The sequence below is a fragment of the Hydra vulgaris genome, chromosome 15 (assembly GCF_038396675.1).
Source record: "Hydra vulgaris chromosome 15, alternate assembly HydraT2T_AEP".
NCBI lineage: Eukaryota > Metazoa > Cnidaria > Hydrozoa > Anthoathecata > Hydridae > Hydra > Hydra vulgaris.
The window spans coordinates 10,115,905-10,129,071 of record NC_088934.1 but is presented as its reverse complement, the minus strand read 5'-3'; the positions used below and the strand labels follow the sequence as shown (position 1 = coordinate 10,129,071).

The 13,167-nt window shown below is 27.9% G+C and overlaps 1 protein-coding gene across 5 annotated transcripts; it reads right to left on the bottom strand.

Annotated features, from left to right (window-relative positions):
* Positions 1–5,093: 5,093 nt before the first annotated feature.
* LOC136092322 (uncharacterized) lies at positions 5,094–12,468 on the bottom strand. 5 transcript variants are annotated; one of them, XM_065820289.1, is made up of 8 exons: positions 12,269–12,420; positions 11,869–11,931; positions 8,089–8,308; positions 7,804–7,988; positions 6,961–7,192; positions 6,166–6,339; positions 5,712–5,791; positions 5,094–5,616 (listed from the first exon to the last, which is right to left on the bottom strand). In XM_065820289.1, the coding sequence occupies exons 3-8, from the start codon at positions 8,273–8,275 to the stop codon at positions 5,590–5,592; spliced, it is 885 nt and encodes a 294-aa protein (XP_065676361.1). In that variant the 5' UTR covers positions 8,276–8,308; positions 11,869–11,931; positions 12,269–12,420; the 3' UTR covers positions 5,094–5,589. The 5 variants fall into 5 exon arrangements, with proteins under 5 accessions (XP_065676361.1, XP_065676359.1, XP_065676360.1 ...); XM_065820287.1 differs by having other exon boundaries at positions 5,095–5,481; XM_065820288.1 differs by having other exon boundaries at positions 5,095–5,481; positions 11,869–11,934; positions 12,269–12,415.
* Positions 12,469–13,167: the final 699 nt, after the last annotated feature.

Sequence of the window (13,167 nt, the reverse complement as noted above, 5' to 3'; positions counted from 1 at the left end):
TTTTACAATAATTTATTTCAATTTGGTGTAATTCCTCTTATAAATAAACCAACCCGAATTACAAAAAATTCGGCAACACTAATAGATAATATACTAACAAATTCTTTATTTGAAATCTCCTTAAAGAAAGGAGTAATTAAAACATCTATATCGGATAACTTTCCGATATTTATTTCAATAAGTACCTCAAATAAAATTAAAATAAATGAAAAAAAAACAATCACAAGGCGACATTTTTCTTTGGATAGCCAGGTTAACTTTAAAAGTGAGTTAGCCAATATTGATTAGTCAAATTTAGAATCCTCAAATGATACCAATTTAATGTATAATACGTTTATAGATATTTTTGTATTTCTTTATGATAAACACTTCCCCAAAGTAGTAAAAACAATTAAATTTAAAGACATAAATTTACCTTGGTTGAGTAAAGGTCTTAAAAAATCATCTAAGCGGAAACAACGATTATATATAAAGTACCTTAAAAAAAAATGCGATAAAACAAAATCGGAATACAAGAGTTATGTAAGTCTCTTTGAGAAAATTAAAAAAACCGCTAAAGCTAATTATTATAATAAACTACTTGATAAGTGTCAAACAGATTCTAGGAAAACATGGCAGTTATTAAATGAAATTATTGGTAAACCAAAAATTAACAAACCGTGCTTTCCTAAAACTTTAAAAATTAACCACAAAACAATTCATGATGAAAACGTCATTGCAAATGAGTTTAACAACTTCTTTGTTAATATAGGATCTAAACTTGCTTCCCAAGTTCCTAGTGCAAATAAATCTTTTGATAAATATTTAGATCGTAATAAAAAAGAATTGAATAACGAAAAACTAACCATGTTAGAATTTAACAATGCTTTTAAAAGCCTAAAAAGAAACAAAGCAACCGGAATCGACGACATCAATAGCAACATTATAATTAATTGCCAAAACATAAAATATTTAAACACTCCTTAGAGGAAGGTATCTTTCCTGATAAACTGAAAACTGCGAAAGTAAAACCTATTTTTAAATCAGGAGATACAAGTGAAATAGGCAATTACAGACCAATATCAATATACTTTCTACATTCTCTAAGATACTTGAGAGAATTATGCACAATAGAGTATATACTTTTTTTGAAGAAAATAATTTTATTTACTCCAAGCAATTCGGCTTTCAAAAAAATACATCAGCTGAACACGCAGTCCTTCACCTAGTTGATGAAATAAAAAACTCTTTTACAAACGGGAAGTTACATTAGGTGTATTCATAGATCTCTCTAAGGCTTTTGATACAGTCGACCACAAAATATTATTATCAAAGCTTAACATGTATGGCATAAGGGGTAGAACGAACAAATGGATAGAAAGCTACTTAGATAAACGTGTGCAATCTATATACTATGGAGATAATAAACTCTCTAATCCTTCCATATTAAAGTGTGGTGTTCCTCAGGGTTCAATACTTGGGCCTTTGCTTTTTTTAATCTACGTTAACGATCTCTATCGGGCATCAAAAAGAATTTCAACTATAATGTTTGCTGATGATAGCAACTTTTTTATCTCCGGAAAAATTATAAACGAACTGTGCGAGAAATGAATCAAGAATTAGTAAAAATTTCTGGATGGTTTAGGGCAAATAAACTTTCTATTAACTTAAGTAAAACGAAGTTTTCTTTATTTCATCCTTCTTATAAAAAAAAAGAAGTTGAATCTTCTCGTCCAAAATTGTTTATTGAAAATAGAGAAATAAGTAGGGATAATGTTACTAAATTTTTAGGTGTTTTTATTGACGAAAATCTAAATTGGAATAAACATATCGCTTATTTAAGTAGTAAAATATCTAAAAGTATCGGAATAATATACCGATCACGCCATTTATTGAAAAAGCCGCTACTCAAACAAATCTACTATAGCTTTGTTCAAAGTTATTTAAATTACGGTAACACAGCATGGGGTAGTATCTATAAAAGCAAACTAGAACCTCTCGTATCCTATCGAACCTATCGTAAACAGAAGCATGCTATACGAGTAATTAATTTTATTAAAATAAAAACGAACACACAAAGCCTCTTTTTGAACAGATGTCTTTACTAACATTGTTTGTACTAAATATATATAATGTTCTAAGTCTTATGTATAATAGTAAAATGCAAAAAACTCCTTCAATTTTGTATAATCTTTATAAACAAAAGCCCGAGTATAAATACCTGTTGCGCACAAATAGTACCCTTTTTGAGCCTTCATGCAAAACTAAGCTTGTGCAATTTAAAATTACTTATCGTGCACCTCATATCTGGAATAAGTTTTTATTACTTAATCAAAATATTATTAACCTTGAAAACTTAAATGGCTTTAAAAAAACTATTAAAAAGAGTATTTTAAAGTATAAAAATTTACTTACTGATTTTTTCTAAATTTGTTTATTGCTAGCTTCTTATATAAACTCTTATTTTTTAATATACTTTAATATATATTTCAAACATTGCGTTAGCAATAAACGTGGTAATATTAAGAAAAAGTAACGATACATGTTTGTATAATTGTTATCTTACACTTTAATACAATTATAATGTAACAATTTAACGTAAAAATTTTGTAAATATTTTAATTTTTCTATACGTATATATATATGTTTGACAATGTGAAGCGGTTCTTGATGATAAGACCTTTTGGTCTTCTGCAAGTTTCCCGCGTTCTTCTTAGAGTTCGTATTATAGAAGTTTGTTTATTATTTATGTTTGTGATTTTTTTTTTTTATATTTATATGTATATTCAATCCTAACGAATCTTTATTATGTAATCACGAAAATGTATACTATGGAACAAAAAATACATAACAAAAAAAAAAAAAAAAAAATATTACAATATATAATTAGTTTCATATTTTCATAAAATGTTAAAAATATAAAGATAAGTCTTCAAAAGATAAAAATATTTTCTTAAGTTTTTTTGTGAGTGAAATATAATTCCATTCATTCATTCATTCTGACGTTTTCGGTATGTGTTTTTTGGATCCACTAGATAACTTGATATATTAAAGAAAGTTAATATTTTTTTGCCGAATCCCCCCCCCCCCCCCACACACACACATTTTGCCATACGCTTTTTTGAATACCCTCTACCTCCATAAAAGTACCTACGCTTTTAACCTACCAATCCAACATTTTATGATATTTTTTTTAATTTAGTGTCTCCATACTTTAAAAATTGACCTACTGTCCCCCCTTTTCATATACGCTATTTGCAGACCCCCTCTTCCTCTCCGAGCGTACTTACTTTATGGACGATCCCTTAATGGTCCGTGTTTGTTAACCCCGGAGAAACTTTTCTTCATACAAATAATTTCTATTAACGATTTAATTTCGAATAAAGTTTTATTTTAGATTTGTTAATGCAACATTTTACCCAATTTTTATGAAATATTTTGTTACGTTTTTTTTTTAAATTTTCGGTGCCAAAAATTTAATGAGATACTTTAACAAAATACTTCATAAAAAGTCTGTGTATTGAAAATATTAAAACACGTATATCTTTGGAACTAAATAAACTACAGAAGTGGTTGAAACCATTTAGAAAAAGAAATATCTTAAGGAATCTAATGCATTTTAAATTATAAAAAATAGCAATGTCATTATTTCCCGTACGGAAAATTTCCATGGAAAATCCATGAAAAAACCCATGGAAAAACCATGGGTATTTGGAACACGTTTCCATGGAATTCCATGGGTTTTCTGTGGAAATTCCATGGGTTTTCTGTGGAAATTCCATGAGTTTTCTATGGAAAGGTGTTTCAAATTCCAATCGAAATTTCATGGTTTTCCATAGTAAAATGGCATGTTTAGTTTTTTTAACGTTTTTTGAAATATTATGTTATTGCCATAAAAACCTTCAAGCGCAAAATTTATCACGCAACTCGCTAATATATTATTGAGTTCTCCTAATCTATGGATCGCTTTCGCGCAACGAAAGCAATAATCAAAATAAAATTTAAATCTTGTTGAATTCTACAAATCTTTGAAAAGTAATAGCTATAGTGTACCTAAAACATTAAAATTTGACTTCACCACAATATTTAATACATGCATATGTATAAGCATACTGAAAATAAATGCAACAATAAACTAGAAGTAATATCATATTATCATAAGTGATATACATTGAAAAAACAATTGAAATAGATCAAGAAAACAATTTTAAAGAAAGTATAACAATTTACATGTTTAATATTTTTAAATATTAAACATATAAATGTTTTTATTTATGTTTAAAAATTAATTTTTATATATAAATTTTACTAGTTTTATTGCATAAAAATAGTATATATAAATCTGATAACTCAGGCTTCAACAAATTAAAATGAAAAAAATATATATACCAACAGTACATTTACATACCGACAGTTACTGTCGGCACATAGTCATCCATCAATTACAAAGCAATATATCGATTAGCGCTTTAAATTATTTAACGTTAATATATAAGGTAATATATTACTTTGTATTTAATTGGCGGCTGACTATGTACTGACAGTGCACACACAAAACATTATTGAAAAAGTTTATGAAAACAAAAAATCCTCTGGTTCATTTTCATTTATGTTATTTCCTTTGATTTGCTTTCTTCGAAATTTCCCTCCTACTTCTTGCAGCTTTTCAGCCATTGATTGCTTTATCAACCGGTTTTCGGTTCCAGGAAATTGTTTGTGAACATACGCTACATAACAAAACAGAAAAAACATAACTTTTAATACATGAAGTAACGCATTGTACAATGGCATAAAAACGTAACGTTTAGTAATGCCAATTAAAAAAATGACGCAGAAATTATTTTTTACAAATTTTAAAATATAAAAAAATCTTACTCAAAAGGGCAAAAACTTTTGAGGGATCCAATGCTGGCCTTTCTACTTTTAAAGGGTTACTAACACAACCTGTTACAGAACACTGTGCCATCTCCTCTTGGGTGAATATCAAATCCATGAGTAGCCTTGCAAGATGAGTTGACCTTGTCGAACTAATTATTGAAAGCTTCTTTTTTGAAACTTTCACACCAAATCCCAGATCAAACTAAAAAGTTATTATACGTAAAACTTGCAACAATCATGTAAAACTAATTTTGATTGGTTAAAATATACCAAAATCCAAAATTTGCACATATGGCAACTAGATACGATTAAGCATGTTGATCTAATGTTGATCATACTAGCTTTTGACAAATACAAATGTTTTCTCTTTCTGATGTATCTACTTGAAAAAAGTGTCAAACTTAATAGATCAGCAATGTAGATGCAAAAGCCGAATCTTTTTCAATGCCAATTAATCATTAACCCTTTTGAATGATGCACCTATATTGTTTGAGCATATTGCAGATGAATGACAGTAACCAGGAGAGTTTTGACATTCGTCTAAATCTTCAATAAAAGTACTATTAAACACTAAACCAGTCGTAAGATTTTTATCCTGAAGAAGTTGGATTCCACTGTCAATAGCTTTTGATAAACGATGCACAAAATATAAAGCTCTTATATAGGCACTCTTGTCATAACCTAACCTTAACAGTTAGGTTAAGACAAGGCTACAAGAGTTTTCAGCAATTTTCAAATTTTAACAAAACAGCCTAAACTCTAATAATGAACAATAATACTATTAAATAGTAGTAGTAAATAATTAATAATTAAATAAATCAAACTAAAACCAGTACCATAATTTATATTTATACCTCATCAACTTGTTGAACCCCAGTGACATTCTGCACAGCATTTGATGGAGATGGTGAATTCACAATAAATTGTTGATTCTCTAATAAAGCAATTATAGGTTTATAAATTTATTTCTAAAAGTAAAGTTAAACTAAATATAACTCTAATGACAAAGTTGATTTATTTCCAAAAGTACAGGTAAACAAAATATAACCCTAATAGCAAAGTAGATTTAGATAAAGCAAAGAAATATACTTTTATTTTTTAACTGAAAATCATCTTAATCAACACAACGATAGGGAATTAAAAATAGGGACTTAATTCAAAGTATGGCAAATAGCGACTTAATCTATAGTATGGATCTTTTTGGCAAAACATGAATTGATAGAATTAACACTTAACTAATAATAACAAAAGGCAAAAAACATTTTCTTGAATTTTCTTGAATTAGACAAATTTTAAAAAAATTCTTACTTTGCTGATTTGCTGATGGTTTGTCCATAGATCTACTCAGCGTTGTTGTACTTGCAGCAAAACTTGCTATTTGGGGTGAAGCAATAGAAGACGCATTGTCTAAACACTCTGAACTAGATTGGCTCAGAGCCGATGTTAGGCTTTGTTGCATGAACCCAAACATCTTTGGTAAATCTATAACAACAAAAATTGAAAAAGGAAATACATGTAGCATATATATATATATATATATATATATATATATATATATATATATATATATATATATATATATATATATATAAATCGCATTTTCCAAATATCTCATATAATACATAAACTTTACATAACTGAGCTAAGAAAACATATATAAGCACATTTTAAAAACGTTTTTGTCAAAAGTGCAAAGAAGCTAAACTTATCATCATTCAATTTACATACTATTTGTTTCATTCGTTCATATTCTATTTTAAAATGAGCATGTTCTTCTGCCTGTATAGTCATAGCAGCAATTTCTGTAGGGTATAAACATTCTGATATTTAGATATATCTAACAAATTATTAGTTGCACAAATTTAAATGATTCAAATAGTGTCAATTATCAATTTTATCAAAATGAGGTGTATTAGCTGATTATGTAGAATTTGTATATATGTTAAAAATTTAAATTAAACAATTTTTTAAACTACCCAATAATTCAAATTCTGTTTGTTTTGATTAAATTAATAATAAAATAAAAATACTATAAACAAGAGGAAATATTATAAAGCAATTAACAAAAATCCGTTAACTAATAATGAAAAGGTTAAACATTACCATCACGATATTTTTGTACAGTGGAAGCCAATAGCTTGCACTTCGAACAACTTGAAGATGTTGGTAATCTTGCAGTATTTGGAGATTTTAACATAGCTGTAACAGTTTGTGATTGTGAAAACCAGGGCATTTTATCCAGGTTTTCGCTATCCATTTCATTTTCATTATAACAATTGCTTGAAATAGCTGATAAAATCCTTTTGTTGAAGGATTTTGCTGCATAATCTTCCGTCTGAGATTATTAATTAGAAAACAATTAGACATTTGTAATAAGTGTGTTAATGTTGACATTTCATTTTTTGATAGTATATTCTATTCATAATCAAGAGATGTGACACATACACAATAGTACACAAACAGAAACTGTACAACAGCGCTCGAAATAATTTTTCAAAACTTGCCGATCAAATGTGATTTTTTACCAAAATTAGGATAATTCCCATTGAATTTTTAAAAATTTTCTTTAAAATAGCTGATCATTGATTGATGATAGGTTGTCATTTCAAGCACTGGTACAAGTATATAAAAAATATAAGGAGCTTCGTTCTAAAAGTACTTAAGTCACAAAAAACAAGATAGAGAGACAAAGCAAGAGAAAACTTATTTTAAATTTAATCATATTTTTATATTGTCTTTTTGTTTTTAAAATTTAAATATCCATAAAAATTACAAACAAACGAATTATAAAATTTTTATTATTAAACAAAAAGACAAATTGATATATTGATAACAACAAAGTTTCTTGAAATCTTTTTTTTTACACATTTAATTACTATAATTACTAAGCTATTAAAATAAAAAATATAATTTATATGTACAAAACCAGATTGAAACTACACTAACCTTCTGCTTTAATTTATTTTCTGAGTTACAAACATACATTTTTAATTTCTTGGAAGCAGACTCTTCATTGAATAAAACACGATGACTTTCATTTGATGAAGAAGGACTCTTACTAATATCTGAATCAAAATTATCTTTTTCTGTCCAATATTTATTTTCTTCTTTGCTCAAATCTATTCGCTTGTCTAAGAAAAATATTGATGAGATTCTATAAAAATATTAATGAGATTCTATAAAGAAACAAAGTAAATTGCCCATAATAATATATTAACTAAGTATTTTTACCACTAATTGAAAGAACACGTCCATCGTGTGAAGACCATCCTTCTGAAGGTACCTTCTTTTTTTCGTCCATCCATTTGACCTTGCCGACTCGTTTATCGTCAGTAAGCATTCGCTTGTCACTAACAGCAATTGAAGGCACAATTGAAGTTTGCTGGCTGTTCACCCAAAACACCAAAGCGTAACTCATCTTCAAGTCAGGAATTAATATATTTTATAACAACTATAAAAAAAAATTTGTTGGGACACTTTTCACACAAAATATAAATAAAAACAACTTTTAAAAAACTAACTAGCACTTTACTTAAAAAAAATAGTTACAACTTATTTGACATATTAGTAATATGTCAAATAAGTTGTAACTGGTTTTTTAGTAATAATAACTATTTATTTTGTAATAATAATAATTACTATTTATTTTGCTCTTAAATAAACATAAATGAAAAAGGTACCAAGCCTTAGAAGACTTGAACTAAAAACTAAAACTTAGTACCTTTTTCCTGCCTCGAATAATTAAAATTTTCCAATTCTAAATTTCCTTATTATCCAATTTATCAAATTGTTTAAAATTAACTTTGGGGGGAGAAGGGGTATGACAACACCTATCTGGCCTGACACTGAGCAAAATAAATAAACAATACCAAATGTAAGTATATGATATCATCTTTATTTCTATTATTATTAACTATAAAAGAAATAATAGTTTGTTATAATTAAATAAAGAAAATAATTTTAGAAAAATTGGTTATAGAAATTGATTATAAAAAATACCTTGTAATAATAATAACAATGATTTTTTAAATGAAACATTTTTATAAACTCAACAAACCTTAAAATTATATATAATATTTAGGATAGCTAGAATAAGATACATGATGCATAATAAAAACAAACACAATTTACATTCAAGTAAATAAAGAAAGCATCAAATTTATACAAACAGATTAAATAAAATGGAATTTGGAACTATTTAGTCAATTTCCCATTGATTGGGCAGGAAGCAAACATAAGATGTTACAAGAGAAAACACATTTAAAGGTAAAAATAAACACTTTTGCTGAATTTCATTAGCAAGCATGGCTACCAAAGTGTTACTGTTAGAACCAGTAGTTGTCATAATATGTCTAGATATAGCATGATGAGATAGAAATGCACATCTTCCTGTAGTGAGTTTAATCAAGAGTACATAACACTCATTGTTAACAATAACAAATGAGCTAACAAGACAGAGTATATTATCTCGCACAAGTACACAGTAATTAATTCTACTACAACTCCTAACATACTGCTGACTATGCACCATTTGGCCATTAACAACTGCTCTTTTAAAAAAAGCTAACTGATCTGGAACTACATTAGGCAAAATTATCTCTAAAGCACGTTTTTCAGCATTGGTTAAAAACTTATACTTTGGTGCACCAAAATATTTTACATTTTCTGTGCTAACAGCTTTTCCAGATGTGTTTGTTCTAGATAAACATTTATCAAAAAATTTTAAAACAGATTCCGGTACAGTACTTAAATATTTAGCACCTATAATTGGCAAATTTCTGTAAAGCGTAAAGGTACGACATATCTGAAGTGGTACGCTTTGTGTACCCTTAAAAAGGTCCAACAAAAAACCATTGCTGTTTTCAAACATGAAGTTAGAAATGCCCCATAATGGACCCCACTCACGAACAGTAGAAGAAATATGCTGTAACAAATGAATATTATAAGTCATATAATCAATGGCATATATAGCACTAAAATCGGACACAAACATGTGCAATTGATTTTCAGCTCGATCTAGATCTGCATGACTAATACTTTCACTTGACAATATGTAAATACTTTCCACTAGTAACAAAAAATGATTATAATAAACTTGTGGCAGAACACCATGTAAAACAAATGAAGAATAAAATAACAACCAGTTACGCCATTCTGAGGCTTTCCACTGTGCTCTTTCATGTAAAGATCTTGGTGCTCTTGTAATATTACTTGGTGGTTTTATTTTTAGCATCATTTTATTCATAGTGCTAATTTTATTGCCAATATACCATGGCTCATTGGTCTTTTCAAGCCACAAGACGCTCATGTGTCTTGCAACTCCAAGCAAAACACAGTGCATGTAATCAACAACAAATCCGTCAATTATATTAAAATAAGGAATCAGTAACAATGGACTCGCACCCTTTACACCATTTCTAATAACTCCATTTTCTACAAGATACCTCACATCATCAACAAATCCATCTAAAGTTCTGCTTGGATATAATTGATCATCAAAAACACGTTTTGGAGGTCCACCATTAATGTTATTAATTGCAATACCTGGATTTAAACACCATGCACATCCGTATTTTCCATTAAATTGTTTAATGTTCTGCAAAACACACCTTGCAGCAGAATCACAAGAACATACTAAACAATAAACCTTGCTTAATATATTTTTATTCTGAGATTTACTAAACCACAAAAAACCAGTATTTGCTAATTTTGAACATTCCTCGACAAACACCTTTAAAAAAGTGTTTATTTTCGGCTTAGCACCAAACCATAAACCAGTTAATAACACATGCTTCCTTCGAATATTAAAAGGCAACTCATTAATAACACATTGCAAAGGCCAAATACTTTTTGAAGATGATTTGAAAGCACTTGCTCCATCACAATTCCATGTTAGTGACATATTTATTGTCTGTTGCAATTCTGCAATAGATTTATATGAAGATCCATCATAAATGTCCTCAATGTTTTTGGCATTATATTTACTACGATCAAAACGATACTGAATAAGGTCAAATAAATTACTACTTTCTAACATTTCGCGTAACTGATGTTCAAGTGGCAGCACAATAAAAAAATCTCTATTCAAACTGTTTTGTACATCAGTTTCACAAACTGGACAAACATCAAAATCACTTACAGTGGTACCCAAATATGTACAAGTAGAGCATTTATTACAATTGAAATGTTGTTCCAATTTGCCTTGGCAGGCACCAAACATTTTATTAAACAAATATCTAGTTTTTGGTAACAATAAATTAGGTATAAAAATATGCAAAAGGCTGAGCAAATCATCCAAAGCAAGTTTCGTCAAGCTATGCCGCAAAACAAAGGCCATTATAAGTGCGATTGCACTTCCAACTGTAATTGCAGAATCAGGTAACATTTTTTCTTCATACAGAGGATTGTCAAACAAATTACCATGATATTCATTATGCTTTATCAGAGTTATCATTATTATCCGATTCACCAATCTAGACAATACATCATAAAATTTATATATACATACAAATTAATTTTCTTTATTTTTAAATTAATTATACCTATAATTATTATCTATTATAATTTACTTTATAATTATGCATTAACACACAACCATTTGAGTGTTCTATATAAATGTTACCAGCATGCAGGTAACATTTATATAGAAAAAAGCAGAAATGAATATATTTTAATCTATAAATAATAATTATAAGATTCATACCTCTTCCTCATCCAAGCTATCTGCATGGTGTAAAACATCATTTATATTGTCAGTCATACCTTCCTGCTTACAATGTAGTAATTTAAATAAAACGTTTAAGTTAAATGAAAAAAATATTTATGCACAGACTTTTACATATAAAAATGTTCTGCCTGCTTTAATGTAGTAATTTAAATAAAATCATAAAGTTAAAAAAAAAAAGATTTATGCACATATATAAATGTAATCTGCATGTTGATAACATTTATATAGAACAAGACAGGAACAAAATAATTATTACTTATAGATGGAAATTAAAAAAAGCTTACTTCTTCTTCGTCTGAACTATCTGAAGGTTGTAAAATATTATTTCCATCACCAGTCAAACCTGCCTGCTTATAATGCAAGAATTTAGATAAACTTATAAAGTATAAAATTATAAACCCTCCCACACAAAAAAGACTTGAAAATCTTTAATCATTTTTTCAGAATCAAATCTCAAATCGAAGTGACACTTCGAATTGGTTCAAAGGGCCCTAATAAAAACCTAATATATATAAAAGTTAATGCATAAATTGATTTATTTTTACTTTAGACAAACACTTTTAATTAGTTAAATATAAACAAATAAAAACAATTATACAAAATAAGAATGTATTATTTATATGTTTACATTTGACTGTGAAGTTAAATCTTGGACATCAAATAACTTCCCTTTAAAAACTTTACCTTAGCTTTCCTTCTCCACTCAGTTGTTCTTGGAACATCATTACAAGTTGTATCCCAAAGATAACGCTTATATCTTTTCCGGTTAATTTGTACACAATTCATCATTTTAATTAGACACCTTTTAAATTATTTAAAAAAATATTAAATTCATATAAAACCAACAATGTCATAAATGATACAAATGATGTATAGCATCATTTATATTGCCACTCAAACCTTTCTGCTTATAATGAAGTAATTTAAATAAAATAATAAAGTAAAATTTAAAAAGTTTTCACAAACTATTACATAATTCACATATTATAATAATTCTATTAATAATAAAATCAAACTAAAATCTCTTCAAACAGAAATCGATGGGTTTGTTGATAATTTGTACCTTTCGGTGTAATTTCTTTCATATCATATGTAACATGATAATGCAAAAGAAATTACACCGAAAAATACAAATTATCAACAAACCCATCAATTTCTTATTGAAGAGATTTTAGCTTGATTTTCATGATTTAATTTGTGTTTGATATATAAGACTTCTTTTCTTATGCTTATCAAACTTTAATAATGAAAACTATTTTACTTTCCATGATTAAACTCAATATACGACATCTTTAAAAATTTTAATTGCGCATTTGTAAAACCCAAGGTGCTATGAATATACCATGGTTTTTCCATATGATTTCGATTTCCATCGAAAAACCATAGAATTCCATGGAACTTTCATAGAATTCTACGGAATTCCATGGAAAACCCATGGAATTCCATGGATTATTTCCGTAGGGGTTCATTCACTTCTAATGAATATTTATCTATTTTGGCAAACGCATGGTTTTTAACTTCAAAGGAACCTCCACGTCAGGGTTAATTAATTTGTCAGGATTCATGCAACATGCTGCGACTAC

Excerpts from the sequence above, each read along its gene's own strand:
- LOC136092322 (XM_065820286.1), bottom strand. The coding sequence starts at position 11,601 with ATGATGTTTTACACCATGCAGATAGCTTGGATGAGGAAGAG. Across the intron at positions 11,331-11,560 it reads ATAGCTTGGATGAGGAAGAG|ATTGGTGAATCGGATAATAA; the intron begins GTATGAATCTTA and ends TGTATTGTCTAG.